Source organism: Mirounga angustirostris, unplaced genomic scaffold (assembly GCF_029215605.1).
Source record: "Mirounga angustirostris isolate CCGP_5_RB_7025 unplaced genomic scaffold, mMirAng1.0.hap1 SCAF_13, whole genome shotgun sequence".
In the NCBI taxonomy this organism is placed as follows: domain Eukaryota; kingdom Metazoa; phylum Chordata; class Mammalia; order Carnivora; family Phocidae; genus Mirounga; species Mirounga angustirostris.
The window spans coordinates 95,364,124-95,384,186 of NW_026991721.1; the positions used below are offsets into that span (position 1 = coordinate 95,364,124).

The 20,063-nt window shown below is 41.9% G+C and overlaps 1 protein-coding gene across 10 annotated transcripts in view; it reads right to left on the reverse strand.

Moving 5' to 3' along the window:
• The window catches only part of KMT2A (lysine methyltransferase 2A), a 76,074-nt gene that overhangs the window by 42,359 nt on the left and 13,652 nt on the right, over positions 1–20,063 (reverse strand). For 9 of the 10 annotated variants that reach the window (XM_064577372.1, XM_064577376.1, XM_045894918.3 and 6 more), the window contains 2 exons: positions 6,571–6,640; positions 1,267–3,920 (listed from right to left, as the gene is read on the reverse strand). In XM_064577372.1, coding sequence (XP_064433442.1) covers positions 1,267–3,920; positions 6,571–6,640 — 2,724 coding nt within the window. The remainder of the gene's footprint in view (positions 1–1,266; positions 3,921–6,570; positions 6,641–20,063) is intronic. The other variant, XM_064577378.1, reaches the window with a different exon arrangement.

A 20,063-nucleotide genomic window follows, 5' to 3' on the forward strand; every position in this document is an offset into this window, starting at 1 on the left:
GACAGAGACACAGCGAGAGAGGGAACACAAGCAGGGGGAGTGGGAGAGGGAGAAGCAGGCTTCCCGCAGAGCAGGGAGCCTGATGCGGGGCTCGATCCCAGGACCTGGGACCACGACCCGAACCGAGGGCAGACGCCTAACGACTGAGCCACCCAGGAGCCCCACCTCTTACATTTTAAAGAGCCACTGCTCCTATCACTAGGAGGCTAACCAAAATACATCCAAAATGGTATCAGAAATAAATCCCATCATCCTCCTGCTAGAACTGTCAACTGGTAAAATTACTAAATGTAAATATGGCCCTAGGTTGAATAACATGAAAAACCTAAATGTGTGGTCATCTTAACCTAACTTGGTGTGTTGGCATAAATATGTATCTATTACATGGCAATTTTAAAAAAGAACCTAAAGATCCATGGGTTTTCTCAGAAAAGGCCAGTGCCTAGCTACCTTTGTAAAAAGAAGAAGAAAAAAAAAAGCTGTTCTTTGTAAAATTTGTCATCATCTTAATGAACTGAATCCTACAGCTTTTCTGCCTGCAACTTAAGGCTAAGGGCTTCTCATCTGTGTTCTGCAAATACCTATCATCTATTGCTCTAATCACTCACTGCTCAGAGGAAGAGAAGCCCCCCCACCCCATTTTCTTTGGTAAATAATAGTAAAACAATGTGACTACAAAAATGCACCGTCACCATTAGGTCACAGATTCCACTACACCAAACCCATGAAGCACAAACCACCTTTCAGTCTTAAGTCACCACCTTCCTGTGCATCACAGTCCAGCGATCCGCCGTACCTCTCAAATGTGTCTCATACTTTTTCATCTCTACCCACACTGTGCCCTCTGTTTAGAATGTCCTCCCCTATGGCACGTGGGTGGCTCAGTCAGTTAGGCATCCGACTCTTGATTTCAGCTCAGGTCATGATCTCAGGGTGTGAGATCGAGCCCCGAGTTGGGTTCTGCGCTGGGTGTGGAGGCTGCTTGAGATTCTCTCTCTCTCCCTTTGCCGCTCCCCCCACCACCTGCTTGCCCTGGCGTGAGGGCACGCGCGCTCTCTCTTAAAAAAAGAGAAGAGGAAGAATGTTCTCCCCTGTCATTTCCTACCTATCAAAATCCTACCAGTCCTTGAAGGGACGCTGCAAATGCCACCACTTCTGCCCTTCTCCTGATTCCCAGAACCGTCACTGAAACACTTCACCGAAAACTCACTCACAGAAGAGGCTTGATAAACTATTGAGTTTAACAGGCAAGATGGAAAAGAGTACCTGTGCTTTGGGCTGGTCGGTTTGTTTAAGACTCTTACTCTTCTCAATCTTGCAGAGCTGGGCTTTGGCCTTTTTTAGGAGGCTGGCAACCCTCTTGTCCGTCATAGGAAGCTTGTCTGCCTGAGCCAACATGGAGCCTATGGAGGAAGTGGAATGTTTAACAGTGCTAGATGAAGGAGTGGAAAGGCAGAGGGTTTTCTCCTTCTCCAGGGATGGGGCAGTTGGGCCGAGGTCCAAGTTGTTTTTTTCCAGATTTCCTCTCCCTTTCTTTATAAGTATTTTGGTTTTGACAGCTGTTGTATCCCCAAGAGTCACAGAAGCAATATCAGTCCCAGAATCAAGTGATGAAGACTTCTTCCGCCCTGTTGCTTTTTTGGCAGAAGATGAAGTGGCAACATCTTCACCGACAACCTTGTCTTTGGAAACCCTACCCACAGGATACAAAGCAGAACTACTCTGAATTTCTGATCCCTTTTTCCTTTTCTCTTTCCTTGACTCCCGCTTATTCTCTTTTTCTCTCTCCCGGTCTCTCTCTCTACTCTTGTCCTTCTCCACGCTCTTGTCAGCATCTCGATCTTTGGACAGCTCCTCAGGGGCCTTGTCTTTATGTCTCCCTCTTTCAGTCTGAGAGCCTGGGGTAAACCAAGGGAAGAGAGGAGCGGGGCTGCCGGATGAAAACGGCTCTGCTGGAGCGCTAGCCTGCTTCCTCGGTCTCTGGCCTTTCTCTGCAGATTCCCCAGACTGAGTCAGGGAATGAGAAGGAAAAGTAAAAGTCGGGTTTAAGGCACTAGTGGCAAGAGGACTAACAGAGATGCTTAACGAGGAAGAGACAGAAGACGGCGGGGTGAGAGGCGACAGCTCGGCAGTACTAAGCCTTCCACTTCTTGTCCTCATGGAGTGAGAAGGAGATCGTGGTTCAGATCGAATAGGGCTGAAGACTTTTCTCTTCCTTTTTCTGTTGGATACTCCTGAAGAAGATGTTCCAGCAGAAGTTCGGTTACTAGGCAAGGTGACAGACTCAAATATTCTAGAGTGAGCCTCACTTGGAGTAAATCTCGGAGCTCTCAGAAGAGGGCTCCTCTTGTGCATATCGAACCTTGTTCCCGAGTGGAGTGGTGAAAACAATCGGGCTGAAGCAGCAGTCCCGGATGTAGAAAAACCGGACGCGAAGCCAACATCCTCAGGAGTTAGTGGAGGGGGTCGGAAATTATCAAATATTGGTTTGCGAATAAGACCTTCTTTGGCATACTTTGCTGAGGAAAAGTATTGTGGCTCTGACCTAGAATGCTTTAAAGAAGTCCACCTAAACGTCGGTTCTCGCAAAATAGACTTGCGCTTCCCTTGCATGGGAGCAGAAGAAGCAGGCAAAAATGGTGATGCTAAGGGGATCGTTGGAGGCATAAGCCAAGGTGTGTGGTCAGAGATGCTGGAGGCTGGCTGCAGTGGCGGGGGTGGAGTAAGCAGAGGTGGAGGAGGAGAGGAAGAGGGCTGCTGCTGGGGGGCACTTTGTAGAGTTGATAGCTTTTTAGTTGTTCTAGATCCAAAACTTCTCTCTGACACGGAATACCTTCTGCTTCTCCTATCATTACTATCGTTTTCTGGGGACTGGGAAATAGGCAGTGGAGTATGAACTTCGGGGGTCTCGCTCCGCTCTTCAGGAAGTACCTGAATCTCCTCAGAGGCCTGAGAATCTGTGGAGGTATCAACACTGGGGCTACTAGATCGGGAGGAGTCTGAAGACATCTGAGAGGAGTGCTGAGAAGCTGCACTTGATTTTTCAGAAGATCCACAGGACGTGGCACTGAATCTACTGTTCGGTGTAGACTCTAGTCGGGCAATTTTAATTGGAGGGTCATAATCCTCATCCTCTATAAACCGCCGAGGGGTTTTAATGATCCGTGAGGAGATGGCACTGACAACAGGCATAATGAACTGTCGAATATTTTTAACCTGTGTCTTCACCTTTCTTCCCTGCAGCTGAGCTGCTTCTTTCTCAATTTTCTTTTGAGCCCCCTTTTTTGCCCTCTGCAAGAGCTGCTTAGCAATTGTTGCATCTGTCCTTTTAGAAGAAGGAATAATCCTAACCGGCTTAATCCTTCGGGGGCTTTGTCTGACTACTGTCTTATCTTCTTTTGTGAGTGGAGGTGTTCCTTCCTTGTCCTTCCGGACCTTCTGGGGCTTTTCCAGTTCAGAGTTAATGAGGAGGCCTGAAGGGGTCTTTACTCTTTCCGTCGATGGAGGCCTTCCTCGCCGCCGGACAATCTGTACCCCCTTCCTTCCTATTTGAAGCTTCCCTGTCTTAAACTTAGACTTGAGAGGAGAGAGTTTACCTGCTCTTAATTTTTTAATCTTTGTGGCTTGTTGAAATGTAGCAGAAGGTGTCCGTTTAATCTTTTTCAAGCTATCTTCTTTGCTTCCCTTTGGTAGCTCTGAAATGTCCTTTCCGTGTGTTATTTTGATTTTTACTCCAGGGAAGGTGGGGGGTCTTCCTCTCTTCTTTTCTATGCTTTTAGAATCTTTCTTCTTGATCTTATCTCCAGATTTGGTCTCTGATTTATTTAGAGGGGAAAACACAGACGGATCTGAGAGGATAGCTGAATTTCGGTCAGAGCCACTTCTAGGTCTCCCGCGAGGCTTTCGAGGGCTAGTTTTAACTGTATATAAAAATTAAACAATGAAGAGCATACATTTAGCTTTGTAGTTCAGGTCGTGACTAAGCTGAATATACTTTAGCACAAGCCATTTTGTACTGACCTCTACCTGGTCTAGTGAGTCACTTAAACATCTTAATTGGGCTTAGTTTCTTTTCACCAAAAACTTGCCTCAAAGAAACCAAGTAAATAACATTCCACCTACAACACCTAACTTTTGGGACAGAACAACTAAGATAATGATAACAGATTTTCAACCAAGCAATTAATATGCAAAACTGATTTTCCTACCATTTCAGGTGAGCGAGGGTGTTTTTTTTTTTAATTAAAAAAAATATAGGTTTACAAAAAAATCTGTGCCACCTTTTCCATAGCCTAGCCACGAAGATTAATATTTGGGAACATGTTCATAGTAAGTCATCCCATCTTTTCGGTGGAATTTTGGCTTTCACAAATTTGAACAGGAGCTCTTCAATCGATAACATACCAACTTTTGTCAGGAGAGCACCTGGGCAGCTCAGCTTCCTATAGTTTCAGTCTGTTTTGTCAAAGTAAACTAAGAAAGCTTTATTGAGTAGAAAAATGTTCATCCGTGAGACATCAGAATAAGATCACTGAACTCAGTGGCATGTGAACTCCTCAGTGAAGTGACACGATGATGTGTCCATTAATCTACTCCCCTACTTACAGGTTCTTGAACTAGTTAGTCCCAGGTTACAAAAAAAATTTAACCCTAATTGACATCAAGAGCAAATCAACAATTTATTAAATCAGACTTCTTCTAGTCTAAATAAAAGGACTTTGCCCAATTAATAAATCAGCTCAATGTGCTACTTTTTCAAGAGACTTGAGAAAACAAGGCTGTTTTCTAAAATTCTTTGTATAAACCTGGATTTTCTAAATGGATTAAGAGTTTCCTGGTCTATCACATCTTCTCCTCCCTCATGACTTTCCAATGTCTGATATGACTCAACATTCTTCTGAGACTAAAACCTCCCCTAACAGGCATCAAAAGACATTTATGCCAGTATGATGAACATTTTAGACTATGGAACCAACTTCCTAACAGAACAGAAATCAACAAAGGTCTTACTCTTGAGCTTTCTAAATATAAATGTTTTTCTCACCAATTAACTTGAAACTGCCTTTAATACATTAAGGATTCATAAATCCATTCTCAATATATACTAATTACAACAAAAGTAATGGACTAGGAGACAGTAGGAAAACTAGGTTTCATTTCTTAAATAATGAAGCATACCCAGATGGTTTAAAAAACAAAAACAAGACAACATTCAAGGCAGACTGATAACCATTCAAGGAAAGGTTGTGAATTACTCCTACCCCGAAGTATATCACAAGATTCCTTATCATCATGCTAGACTTGAACCTGGACACTCATAGGGCTTTATTAATCTGGAAAACCTCTTCTATCCAATTTTTAAAAGAATTTTTTGGTGGACAAGGAAAAACACTAAAACAGAGAAGAGTCCAGCTCTGTTAATCACAACATACTCAGAGAACTCAAAAATGAGTAACCGCATCATATATTTTCCCGGCCTCATTCTGTCATCTAGAAATGAAGGGTCAGACCGGATGATCTCTAGAACCGTGTTCCTATAGGAAGTTTTAGGATTCCACCGCATCTTCAAGAGAACATGGCTACTACGTATGTGGCACAGACACTGGGTACTACAGGCTAAGTCCTCCCAACTAGGATGGCAACACTCCTGCCATTTGGGAAAAAAGATACTGTCAACTTATGTGTTTGAATTAGATTACTAGACAAACATGATGACTTTTAAATGAAACCCAAATGCTAACAAACACCAAGAACTAAGTCGCTGTCAAAGAGCAAAACCACTAACGACATCATATTTAACTAGACTGTCCATCCAAATCAAAGCAAAGCAAACCATAGAAGTCAGAATGGCAGCACAGATGGGAAATGGTTTCTTCCTCAGAAGAGCCCTCTCCTATACAGACTAGAATCCTGCAAGCCATTGCATGTTATTTCCACTGAGGACTGTCTCTCAGGAAACTTCTTGAAGTCTAGAATTTCACGACATTCTAGATATTTTCTTGGCGAGAACAATGACAAATATTGCTTAAAAATGGAAATACCCCCATATCATTTTTATTTTCTTTATTTTAATATAGCCTTTCAAGGATCAGAAAAAATAAATATTTTGTTTTTATTTTGTTTGTTTTGTTTTTATTTTATTTATTTTATTGACAATAGTAGACCACATTTCATCTGTAAAAAACAACAGTCAGATTATTCCCAAAGCTGTATATACTACCGTATCATTCAAAATCTATGAATCTGAGGATGCTCTGAGTAGGTTACCTTCAATTCAACTACCAGGTCTTTTAGTCATTCCATGGAAATTGACCACACACACACCCCCCATGCCCCCCCCACCTAGTTCCCAAAGAGAAGCATTATAAAGAATAAAGCATAAGTGGCCTGACAGAGAAGAGCCCCATAAAGAGGTCTAGCTCATAAGCCATCTCTTACTTAGTGTGAGAGAAAGGGAAGGATGCAAGCCCCCCTCCCAGTATTTAAGATCATCCTTTACATGCAAAGAAAGCAAGGGGAAGCCATGGTCTCTTAACAAACAAAAGGTACCATGCACTTAACTGGCCATACCTGAAGGAGACCTTGTGGGACTTCGTACTCGGACTTCTTCATCTGAGCCAAAACCTAAGAACTGCTCATCCTACAACAAAGGAAAATTATTTTAAAATCAGAAACAAAAACACAAGTGTGAACATATCCCAAAGAAATGCCCAGAGGAGACACAAATGAATTTGGAAAATCAGACTCTATATATTAATCATTATCATTTATATGGATAATATAAAAAATAATATTGAAATAAATGGACCCAGTCATACAGCTTCATTACAGACAAATAGGAGCTGTGTAGTAATTGAACAATGCATTGAAATGTCATCTTTGGTGCATAGTACACAGGGGATAGTCCTTAATTTCAAACTATAGATACAGCCCAAAACAATTAAAGAACGGCTTTAATTCAAGTAAGCAAATCAGTACAATGGCAGAAATATACAGCCCCAATAAAACAAACAAATCTTTTCAACAAGTAGATAAGTTTACACACACATAAGGAATAACATAAACCATATCATAATCTCTTGTCTACTAAATATTAATAGAGACTGAAATTGCCATAATTGTCAGTTCCTTAACTCAGGAATTGACATTTAGATGTGATTTCTATACATTTGAGATCCAAAGATTCTCAACATGCATTTTATGGCATCAATTTAAAATGCCCTGTGATAAGAGACTTAATGGTGGGCAGCAGCATCTGTGAAAGGGATCATGAATTGACCGCATACAGGATGAAATAATGCATTCAAGAACTTACGGAAGCATCTTACTCTCTGTTATACTTGGAAAAGGCAAAAGGCAAAAACTTCCCCTTACCTCTAACTTTTAACCTGCCCTTTGAAAAAAATCCTTAAGGATTTAACTTATTTTGACAAGTTCTCAAGAAAGGTGGTCTATTTAAACAAACTAACAGAAATTCACTGATTCAGAAACAGTTCTTTCCAGAAAGAGACAAGAGAGACAGAATTTCAAATCCCTGAAACAAAATCCACATACAACAAGAATAAAATAAGGATTGAGAGACAGATTTTCTTGAATCTCCAATTTATACTGATAAGCCTAGCCCCAAAATATGTTCCAACAATTAAAGCCCCAATTTTCCTCTCAAGAGCAAAGACCACATGCATATGGACAACATCTGTGGATTTTCTGAAAAGTTGTTTCCCCAGTTAGTGTAAAGCTAGAGTCAGGTGCTAATCTGTTCAACCACTTATTAATCAGGAATATATGAAAAGATACATGCAACCTTTTAGACAAATTAGCAGGTTCAGCTCTTAAATTTAAATGCTTTAAGAAGCAAAATGTTTGAGTCCAAGATCTTGCAAACTACGCAACTGAGAGACAGTTCTTAGAATCTAAGGTTTTTGTTCTGAAGTTGCTAACATTATTAAAGCATTTAACTATTTAAGAAAAACCTGAAATTATCCTCTTCAAAGGGATTTGTCTGAAAAGCACTATAATTCTAAGAATGTGTAAAACCTAAGTTTAAAGAATACAAGAGTAGGATGCTTTTTACAGTCCTTTCTCTCATCATTAAATTAAATTTAAATTCTTATTATGAACATTATTTGTGAATAAGAATAAATCTACCTCTTCATCTTAAAACAAATTAGGACAACCTCATACATGTGGGGCTTAACCCCAAATAAATTTCTGGAATGACTTTCAGGGTTTACACTTGCAAACTACAACATTACAAAAAGAGAAGCCCAAACTCACAAGACCCAGTTAATCCAAAAACCTGTCACAATAATGGAAATTCCATACTGTTAATTTTTTTTTTTTTTTAAGTAAGCTCTATGCCGAACATGGGACTTGAACTCATGAGCCCCAGATCAAGAGTCGCATGCTCTACCGGCTAAGCCAGCCAGGTGCCCCCATATTGTTAATTTTTTTAAATACACTTTTGGGCAGGAAAAAACGACATTTAAAATAGTAATCCTACAATGTACTTTGAGAAAAAAAGCAGGCAAAGAAAATAGCCTCGTGGTAAGCTGCCTCAAATGCTGAAGAAAAAAAAAAAAAAAAAACAATAAAAAAATGACAGTACCTTAGAATTTTAGAGGGGCCCAGTCCACCACTGGCATGTCCGCACATGACATGACTAAGGAGCGCGCTCGTGGGCCTCGACTGAGGACTCAGTTCTAGCACTTCCAGGCTATCTGATCTTAGACAAGTAACTTACTATTTTTTTTTTTAAAGATTTTATTTATTTATTTGACAGAGAGAGACACAGCAAGAGAGGGAACACAAGCAGGGGGAGTGGGAGAGGGAGAAGCAGGCTTCCCGCAGAGCAGGGAGCCCAATGCGGGGCTCGATCCCAGGACCCCAGGATCATGACCTGAGCCGAAGGCAGACGCTTAACAACTGAGCCACCCAGGCACCCCGTAACTTACTATTTTTATGTCTCAATGTCTTCGTTTACTGAAGTGTTATAAGGAGTAAATGAAATAATTTATGTAAATTATGTAATTACATTATGTAAAATCACTCAGAAAATTATAAGGCAACATCCATACTGTAGTTCTTATTATTGATGTGGTTTTAGAAACTGACTGGAGGGGCCAAATGACTTGCCTAAGATCATACAGTTAGTTACAAAGATTTCCTACCAAAATAGTTACAATTTAAAATTATAAATATTTAAAGGAATCAAATAAATAATCTCCAGTACAAAATTTGCTATTCCTAACATGTAAGTTAACATGACGCCCATTTTCAGATCCTTAAAGTTTGATTTAACTCATTCTTTTCCTGCATTATCCTCATGGAACGACATGCTAATCTAGACACTTCACGGAAGACTCCTGGAGGTTTCCCAACACTACCCAGGGACTAACTACACTGCTACATGCATGGATTTTATGCTCCCAGTGCTGCAGGGAGAGAGTTCTAGCAACTATATACATAATAACTAACCGGTGAAGTATCCAACAGGTGAGGTAATGAAAAGATTATTAATCCTTAAAAGAAATGGAAGCGATCCACCCTGCTATGTTCACCATCAGCCACCTGGTGAGGCACGATACAATCCTAATTGCCACGCGCTCCAGAACAGAGTACTCCTGAGCTGTCAAGCGCTAACTGAACTAACTGCCAATGTTTAAATTTCACAAGTACTTTCCAACATGACAGAAAGTGTTAACTCTTTCCTTATGATCTCGCAGTTGGAATAAGAAAAGAATGAGTAGTCAAAAAAGACTCCACCTCCCCCAAGAACTTTCTTTTCACTTGAAATACAGGTTGACTTCTTCAAGCTTGCTTAAAAGTAACTACCCATTGCTTTAATAATCCAGTTAAGCCAAAAACAAAAGCCTGCATTGTTATGTTAAAGAGCTCTAACCTTCTGACTCCGAACTTCAAGTAAGAGCCGTAAAAAAAAAAAAAAAAAAAAAAAGAATGAACGAACAAAAGAAAGAAATAGAAGGGAAGCCAAATTGAGAAAGTGCTGGGAACGAGCTGCTACAAGAGGGTGCTTGCTCCGTGGAAGTCCTTCCTGCCTCCCTCTCATCTCGCTGCCATCACCCCCTTTCACAGGTGGGGTTCCTGGAAGATGTGGTCAACAAGGTAACAGTGCTGGCCTCCCAAGGATTTAGACTTGCCTAAAAATCAAAAGGCTAAGACAAAATGTCTACCAAAAAAGCCAACAAAGGGAGCTGCAATTAAATTCACGTTTTGCACTGTAGCATAAGCCTGGACAGCCCTGAAGAGAGAAAGGACAGGAGACACCATGCTACACATGATCAAGTATTCCTGGGAACTGGGCCCAAACAGCCATACATCACACATACTTTTCCTTTCAACATGGCTTTCCCTGATGAGCACAGCATTCTAAAGACAGAGTACAGGGAAGAGCCATCAAACCGATGCCTTCTGTACAGTGATGTCCTTGGGAGTCCAGACTGCCAAGATTTTAACACTTTCTTTCCTCCAAACAGAAAAATATCCTTGCCAAGTGGAGCACGGTAAAATACTATTCTGTCCTATTTAGCTTCCAGTGATCAAGAATGCAATGAACCTATCTAATGTCACTTCCTAAATGAAATCTAACTGTATAAATAATAAATGTGTAGAATGTCTGTCTTTATGACCCATACCCCTAACTCTAGGGTAACCAGTTATTTGAGAACTTCTGGCATACCTTTAGCAGGTACACCTCTGCTAAATTCTACTTTATAAGTACCTTAACATTTGAGGATTTTTATTTTAATGGAAGAATTTTAATTCTTTAGAGTCTGGTTCTATTTGTAAATGATGGGGCAACAGGAATATTTTTTTTTCCACCAGAGAACCTAAGTGAACCCAAAGTAAGTATTCAGATAATAATGTTTACATATGAAATATAAAGAAGACATTTGAGAAAAATACATGAAATTCCGTGTTTCAAGGAATTATGTACTACCAAGCCAACTTTTCAAACAAAGCACTATTTCTTTTACTTCTTCATTCATTCAAAAACCATTTATATGCTTGCCATTTACATGCTATCTGCTCCAGATGCAAAGATAAGTAAGACATGATTCCTTCTCCCAAGAAGTATCTAAAGGCAGACAGGCAGGTGCATGATTTCATTCTTCCTTTCAAAAACCAACGCCAGTGAAGGATAAAATACTATGTAACTCGTATTCTGGAATAAAAAATTGGCTTACCTCTTGGAACAGTTCATTCTTCCTTTTATATTAGTATTCGGTTCATAGAGAAACATTTAACAAATTTCAGAATCCTTCCAAAGGACAGCAATGTGCATTTCCATCCCTCAGTACTGCAACTAGGCACCACTCCAGCATCAACAATCAGAGTTTAGGTAATCGAAACCTAAGCCATCTGCACTGATTAGATGTGACACAGTTCCTAGTAACACCAGTGATCTGATAAACTTTCAGCTGATGCACCTCAACGCCTTTTCCTCCCTACCCCTAACTAAAATACATAGATTTTTAGTTCCTCCCTTAAATTCTTCCCAGTTTACCATGGTCAGAGCAAAAATCACTCACCTGGAGTTCTTCACCTCCCAGGCGAAGGTGGAGGTACCAAAGCTAATTTGAAAACTTTTCTATTAAATAAACAAGCTCAGCCGCTTCCAGCCTCAGATGAGTAAGGTCTAGGATAAGTCTGCTCACTTTCTTTTCTGGCCAGAGACTCATCTGCATATTCGGTCTCCAAAATGTTTAGTCTTAAGAGTTTGAATAATCAAATTTCTTCAACTACAAAGGTTTATCGGTGAATCAACTGGAGATTAACATCAATAACCACAGACAGTATCAAAATCACCCCAATACTCTAATTGTTTGAAATTCTTTGAAATTTGAAGCTTCTAAGTTTTGTTATCATCATATATGGCTTCATCATATGAGGAGGCCACAGGAGAACTAAGAAGATCATGAAGAGGGCGCCTGGGTGGCTCAGTCGGTTAAGCGACTGCCTTCGGCTCAGGTCATGATCCCAGAGTCCCGGGATCGAGTCCCGCATCGGGCTCCCAGCTCAGCGGGGAGTCTGCTTCTCCCTCTGACCCTATCCCCTCTCATGCTGTTTCTCTCTCTCTCTCAAATAAATAAAAAAATAAATAAAATCTTAAAAAAAAAAAAATCATGAAGAACAACCAGAGAAGATGAAGAAACTGCACAGAAGCATACTGTGTATCTCAGGTCTAGTTAAAAAGGAGTAACACGGCTCCTTTGGGAGTTTATTCCAGTTAGCTATCACTTCTGCTGGCACATTTCCCTTTCTGTCTCCTGCTTCCAGCTCTAAAACAACAAGGTCTTGATGTTGCATTTTAAAGACATGTACACATAATTACTAGTACTTAATTAGCATAAGGGTTTTTTTTAAAAATGTGCTTACATGTTTATTTCCTTCTCTAGAGTGTTCACTCTTTGAGGATAGGGACAGTGTACTCATTTTTTTATTCCCAGTATCTGACACAAACTTGGCACTCAATAAATGTTTGTAAAATGAAAATAAAAGAAACACAATTGTTTATAAAACATTAAGTAGCTAAGTAGCTACTGTGGTAATAGCACTGTAGTAGAAAACACTGGTGGACTCCAAAGAATTAGACAAAATGATTCTTCTTTTTAAGAATGCTGTGGGAGAATGTACTCAGGCTAGCAGGACAGACTAAACCAATTCACTGACTGATTCATTCATTCAAATACGTAAGCCCATTTCTGGCTTAAGGGATGAGGACAGCTCATCTAAACATAAAAGACAGCTTCTGCCTTCCAGGACCTGCTAGCCTGTTATGAAGAGATGCTGAGGGGCGCCTGGGTGGCTCAGTCAGTTAAGCATCTGCCTTCAGCTCAGGTCACGATCTCAGGGTCCTGGGATCGAGCCCCGCATCGGGATCCCTGCTCCTCGGGGAATCTGCTTTTCCCTCTCCTTCTGTGTGCTCTCTCTCTTTCTTTCAAATAAATAAATAAATAATCGTTTAAAAAAATAGATGATTAAGTTAATGGAATACAAGTGTGTTGCCTGCCATGCTGGAGGAATACATGTGCTAATGGAATGAATACGGCAGCACAGCAGAAAGACGAACACAAGGAAGGAGAAAGGGTCAGGAAAGCCATTACAGAAAGGACGAAAACTTAATCTAACTTTTGAAGGATGAGAAATCAGGGTCAGGCAGAGAACAGTTCAAACAAAGGCACAGACGGACAAGAGTACATGGCGTGAAACAACAGTGTAGGACGGCTGAGGCCCCAGCCGATGTGGCAAAGGGGCGTAAGATGCTGAACAGGGATAAAAAAGAGAGAGGCAGGTCATGAAAGGTGTTAAATGCCTTCACGAGTCGGAAGTTGATCTTCAGGGACACGCGGGTCTCATCCCGAAGGCTCTACAGCTCGTCCACAATGCGTTCAGGCAGAGACGCATGATTAGATTTATATTCTTTTTTTTTAAAGATTTTATTTATTTATTTGACACAGAGAGAGAGACAGCAAGAGAGGGAACACAAGTAGGGGGAGTGGGAGAGGGAGAAGCAGGCTTCTGCTGAGCAGGGAGCCCGATGCGGGGCTCGATCCCAGGACCCTGGGATCATGACCTGAGCCAAAGGCAGATGCTTTATGACTGACCCGCCCAGGCGCCCTAGATTTATATTTTCAAAAGATCACTATGACAGCAGTGGGTAAGCAGAGATTGCCTTTACAACCACAGGCAGGAAAAGTTGTAAAATGACAGCAGCAACACTGGGGATTGAGGGAAAAGGGCAGATTCCACAGACAGGAAGCAAATGGACAAAGTTTTGATATGAAGGGTTAAGGCAATAGAAAGAATCAATAAAAACTTGCAGGTGTTTGGCCTAGGCTGATTAGGTTTGTGGCGATATTTACCAAGATTGGGATTACGGAAAGAAGAAAGGTTTATAGAAGTGGAAAGGGAGATCACTTCAGATATCTGAATTTGAAATGTCCATCCAAATTGTAAGATAGGATAATGATCTGGAGAAAACACATCTGATTCCATGAAAAAAATATATATATATACACACACACATATGAATGATGAAACTGTATGTATAAATGCAAGCAATCACCCAAGGACAGAATAATGAGAGAAAAGGAGGGTCAATGGCAGATGCCTATGGAATACCTACACTTAACAACATAAAGGTGAAAGCCAAGGACGGAGATGAAGATGGAATGGCCAAGAGGAAGGTCATGAGTGGTAGGCACACAATAGTCAAGGGAAGGAATATATAGCAAGGGATGGTCAAGCTGGGTAAGGGCCGAAACTCGTACAGTGGGAGAACAAAATTAGGGGGTCACCCCTAACCTTAACACAGCCAACTTTAATGCAGTGTTAGAGGCAGGAGGAGCCAAACTGCAGTGGGTAGAGATGTGATTAGAAAGTGACAAAATGGGGGGTGGCTGGGTGGCTGTCAGTTGAGCCTCTGACTCTAGGTTTTGGCTCAGGTCGTGATCTCAGGGTTGTGAGATGAAGCCCCGCGTCAGGCTCTGTGCTCAGCGGGGAGTCTGTTTGAGATTCTTTCCCTCTCCTCCCACCACCCCCGCCACTCACACAGGCATGCACACACTCTCTCTCTACATTAAATTAAATAAATAAGATCTTTTTTTTTTAAGATTTTCTTTATTTATTTGACAGAGAGAGACACAGCGAGAGAGGGAACACAAACAGTGGGAGTGGGAGAGGGAGAAACAGGCTTCCCGCCAAGCAGGGAGCCCGATGTGGGGCTGGAGCCCGATGCAGGGCTCGATCCCGGGACCCTGGGACCATGACCAGAGCTGAAGGCAGACGCTTAACGACTGAGCCACCCAGGCACCCGAATAAATAAAATCTTAAAAAAAAAAAAGTGACAAAATGGAAATGAGTATAGCCTCGTCTTTTGAAAAAACTCAGTTATGTGGGAAACAAGAGATAGGCACAAGGCAGGGAAAGACCAGCTTGGGAGGATTATTTCTTGAGTAGAATATGTTTATATGCCAAAGGGGAACACAGCAGCAGGAAAGAGACTGAAAATCCTCAAAAGCAAAGCGGCAATAAATGGAAAAAGCACTGGGAGGAGGCATCAGTCCTGGGAAGGAATGAATACAAAGCACAATGGAGGGAAATTCTCTTCTTTTAAGAAAAGGGTTAAGCAAGGATTTAGTCAAAGAAGTTCATGGGCGGGAGTAAGCTGAGAAATTTCTCTCAAAGTACAGGCAAAACTTCGTTTATATAGGTATCTGTCAGGTGAGAAACACAACAGATTTCTCCAGCTTCTCTCAAAGAGGCTTATAACCTACAAAAGTTTTTAAGAACAGAGTTCTGAAGGACATATATCATGGACAATGGCTAATTAATAAATGGGATCGGGTGCCTGGGTAGCTCAGTCCGTTGGGCATCGGACTCTTGGCTTCAGCTGGGCTCATGATCTCATGGGTCGTGGGGTCGGCCCCTGCATGGGGCTCTGCGCTTGGTGGGGGGGTGGAGGGTGGGGTCTGCTAGAATATTCTCTCCCTATGCCCCTCCCCCACTCACACACACATTCTCTCTCAAATAAATTTCTCTTTTTTAAAGATTTTATTTATTTATTTGACAGAGAGAGAGAGAGAGAGCAAAGGAGGGAACACAAGCAGGGGGAGTGGGAGAGGGAGAAGCAGGCTTCCTGCTGAGCAGGGAGCCCGACGAAGGGCTCGATCCCAGAATCCTGGGACCATGACCGGAGCCGAAAGGAGACACTTAACGACTGAGCCATCCAGGCGCCCCTCAAATAAATCAATCTTAAAAAACAAAGAGAATAAATGGAAGGGCACAATAATGGGGAGAAAATCAGATGTAAGCATTAGTAAAAACTGATCTGGTTGGAAAAGGTAGCCGCAGCAGGCTCAAGATAAGAGACACATGAAGTATCAGAACCTTGTTAATTCTAGGATGGTATGGTCAAAGCTGATACACTGAACAGCAAGGAGCTACCACCGGTTCTCAGATGTAGAAAAGGCGTAACTCGGAAGTTTACTCTGGAAAAGGTGCACACACACACACAATTAGAGTACGAAAGAGACTGAATAAAGGGAGACCAGATAGCAGTCTACAGCCATGGTTTGAATGGGGCTGGCATTCCTTCACTCAGCAAGCATTTACTGAGAACTGCTAGGCACTGTTGTAGCCTCTAAAGATACACTGACGAAATTCCTGCCCCATGCGGCTACAATTTAGTGGAGACAGAAAATAAACATACAACAAATAAATAAAGAGACCAAGGCAATAGGACCGATGGGAGTTAGCTGTGGGGGTTATTTTCCGTGGTCAGGAAAGGCTTCTCTAAAGTGATGGTTCGCCAAGGACTGGCAAACTGCGGGTCACTGGCTAAATCTGGTCTGCCACCTGTTTTTGTTCAGTCCATGAGCGAAGAAGGGTTTTTAACGTTTTTAAACGGTTAGGAAAAAAAAAGAAGAAGAAGAAGAATATTTTGTACACACGAAAATTATATGGAACCCAAATTTCAGTGCACATAAAGCTTTACTGGGACACCTCCACGCTCATCCGTTTACGTACTGTCACTGCCGATGCGTTAAACGACAGCACAGGTTGAGTGTTACAACAGAGACCATTTGGCCCTTTGCAGAAAAAACTTGCTGAACCCTGGCTTAGGCCTAAATGAGAAAAAGACAGACATATAAAGATCCAGGTGGAGCAGTATCCTTGCTTGACCGAAAGCGCAAAGCCCCAGAGACGGCCATAGGCCTGGCATGTACGCCAGACAAAAAGGGCGGCCTGGCTCTGGAGCAGAATGAGAGAATGAGGAGAGACGGTGCCAGAAAAGCAGACCTGACAGAGGCCAGAGCCTGTACGGTTTTGATGGCCACGGGAAGGAATGGGGATTATTTATTCTGGCAGTGGGGGGATGGAGGGTGAGGCGAGTGCCACTGACAGATTTAAAGAGAGGGAATAATAAGATTGGACTCGGTTCCACTTGGAGTACATAGTGGCTGTGTGAAGGACAAGCTTTAGCGAGGTAAGAACACAAGTAAGGAGATGACAGAATAGTCCAGTGACAAGATTATAATGGGTGAGTCGGGGGTTTGGGTGGTAGCAATGAGAAGTTGGGATTTTGGAGGTAGCACAGAAAGAATTTGCGGATGGGTTATTTGGGATATGAATAAAACAGAGAAATCAAAGGTAACTCTTAAATTTTAGGCCTGAGCAATTGGGTAAATGGCAGAGTCATTCCCAAACACAGAGAAAAGAAGAAATCAAGACTTTTTGGCTATGTTAAGTGGAAGACACATTAGATATCCAAGTGCTTCAATGTCTACTTGTTTTCTTGCCTGGGAATAGTAGTGGCTACCTCGGAGAGTGGTCAAGATTAGGTAAAATGATCGATGTAAGGTACTCAGAATACTGGCTAGCCCGTAATAAACAATAAATGCTAACTACTCCTATTATTATTACCCAAATGGAAATGCCAAATACGCACTTGGTTATATAACGCTGGTACTCCAAGAAGTAGTCAGAGTTAGAGACAAAAACTTAGTAGTCCCTGCACATGTAGATGAGGCCTGGATGAGATCACCTAGGAAGAGGATGTAGCCAAAGGCGGCCTCCTAGACGACCCCAACATTCAGAAAAGTGAAGCAGGGGAGGGAAGCCATACAGAATACTGAAAATTAATGACCAATGACTTAAGAAAAGAGCAGGGGAACTTAGTGTTACAGAATCCAAGAAAAGAAATGTTTCAAGGGAGTGGTCAGCCGATTCAACGCTGCCCAGAGGTTTAACAGGATGAGGACCAAGAATTATCTATTCAATCTGGCAAGACTGCGCTCCTGAGGACTCTGATAAGAGCTATTTCAGTAGAACCAGGGGGAGAAAGCCCAGCTACAGTGGCTGAGGAGGAGAGAGAGGTGAGGAAGTGGACAGCAGTGACACACAGCACTTTCAAGGAGTTTTGCTGTGAGAAGGAACCGAGAACTGGGTAGTCGCTGGAGGAGGACATGAGGTCAAGGTTTCTTTCTTTTTTTTTTTTTTAAAGAAGGATTATGGGCGCCTGGGTGGCTCAGTTGGTTAAGCAACTGCCTTCGGCTCAGGTCATGATCCCAGAGTCCTGGGATCGAGTCCCACATCGGGCTCCCGGCTCGGCGGGGAGCCTGCTTCTCCCTCTGACCCTATCCCCTCTCATGCTGTTTCTCTCTCTCTCTAATAAATAAGTAAAGTCTTTAAAAAAATAAAATTAAATAAAGAAAGAAAGAAGAATTATATTAAGATACTTGGGTGCACCTGGCTGGCTCAGTCAGTAGAGCATGGGACTCTGGATCTCGGGGTCCTAAGTTTGAGCTCCACATCAGGCATGGAGTTTACTTAAAATTAATTAAAATCTTAAAAAAAAAAAAGATAATCAGTTTTATATGTTAATGAGACCAATCCAGATGTGAGAGAAAAACTGTGGATGCAGGAGAGAGGTGATAATTGCAGGAACAACCCTGAGGAGATGAGAGGGATGGAATCCAGAGTACAAGAAGAGAGTGGTACTTTCTTTGATTGTAGAAGGTGGCAGAGGATATGGTAGTACTTAAGTTCCCTTTTAACATGAAGGGAAAAACTATTAAATACCTTAAGAATATTTAAAATATCGGGGCGCCTGGGTGGCTCAGTCGTTAAGCGTCTGCCTTCGGCTCAGGTCATGATCCCAGGGTCCTGGGATCGAACTCTGCATCGGGCTCCCTGCTCCACGGGAGGCCTGCTTCTCCCTCTCCCACTCCCCCTGCCTGTGTTCCCTCTCTTGCTGTGTCTCTCTCTGTCAAATAAATAAATAAAATCTTAAAAGAAAAAAAAGAATCAGTAAATCAGTAAATGAAGAACACACTTGAATTGCTCCCAAGGACAATTCCGTTAATATTAGTTGTAAGAACTTCAACCTTCAAATGACCAATTTCCAAAGTATCTTGCAAGTACTACAATTTTCGTACTTATATTCACGCTGTATTTTAAGCAGAGCTCAGGAAAAAGAAGTTAGATAGTAAGTTCCATGAGAGAAGGGACTTGTTCATTGCTAGTGCCCCAGTACTTGATCATCTGTCTGGTACATAAAAGATGTTTTTTGAAAAATGAATTAGAGGGGCGCTTGGGTGCACAGTCGGTTAAGCATCCGACTCTTGATTTTGGCTCAGGTCATGAGATTGAGCTCAGTGAGGAGTCTACTTCAGATTCTCTTTCCCTCTCCCTCCCTCTCTGCTCCTCCACTTGCTCGCATGTGTGCTCTCTCTCTCCCTTTCTGTAAAATAAATAAAATCTTTTAAAAAATGAACTAGATTTTCCAATCTCTCTCCATTTCTTACATGTATAGTGATACATTTATGAATGTCACTTAGGGGGAAGGTGAGCCTCATTGCAAGTACTTTTTTATCATTTGTAATGGAAGAAAATATAGTGACGTCTCTAATTCATTTCCAAAAAGTGGAATACAACAATAATTAGAAGGAGAGGGGGAGAAGTATAATATACTCAAGCACAGTCAAATACACCGACATTAAGAGACAAACTTCCTAAGCCAAGATGGTTTCTGAAAGCAACTATCAAGAAATGTATGCAGTTACTGAACTAACATCACAGTCTCTTGTCAACAGATTGTCAGGGGTATTGCCAAGGCCAAACTTTCTCTTGTTATTGGTGCATTAAAGAGAACAGTGGTTATTTGAATTATGTAACAGCTAGGAAGAGATTTAAACTGTTTTAGGGGCACCTAGGTGGCTCAGTCGGTTAAGCATCTGCCTTTGGCTCAGGGTCGTGGTCCCAGGGCCCTGGGATCAAGCCCCGTATTGGGCTCCCTGCTCATCGGGGCGTCTGCTTCTCCCTCTGCCCCTCCCCACTGCTCGTGCGTGCTCTCTCACGCTGTCTCAAATAAAATCTTTAAAAAAATAAACTGTTTTAAATATGATCTCTGCCTGATATTGAGAAATGTTAACGCAAAAAAGTCACCTAGGATTAAAGAGTGCAAAGCAATACTACACTCTTGTTCAATAATAACAGCTGGTAAAATTTTCACCCACGCAAGAATGAAGTTCAGTTTT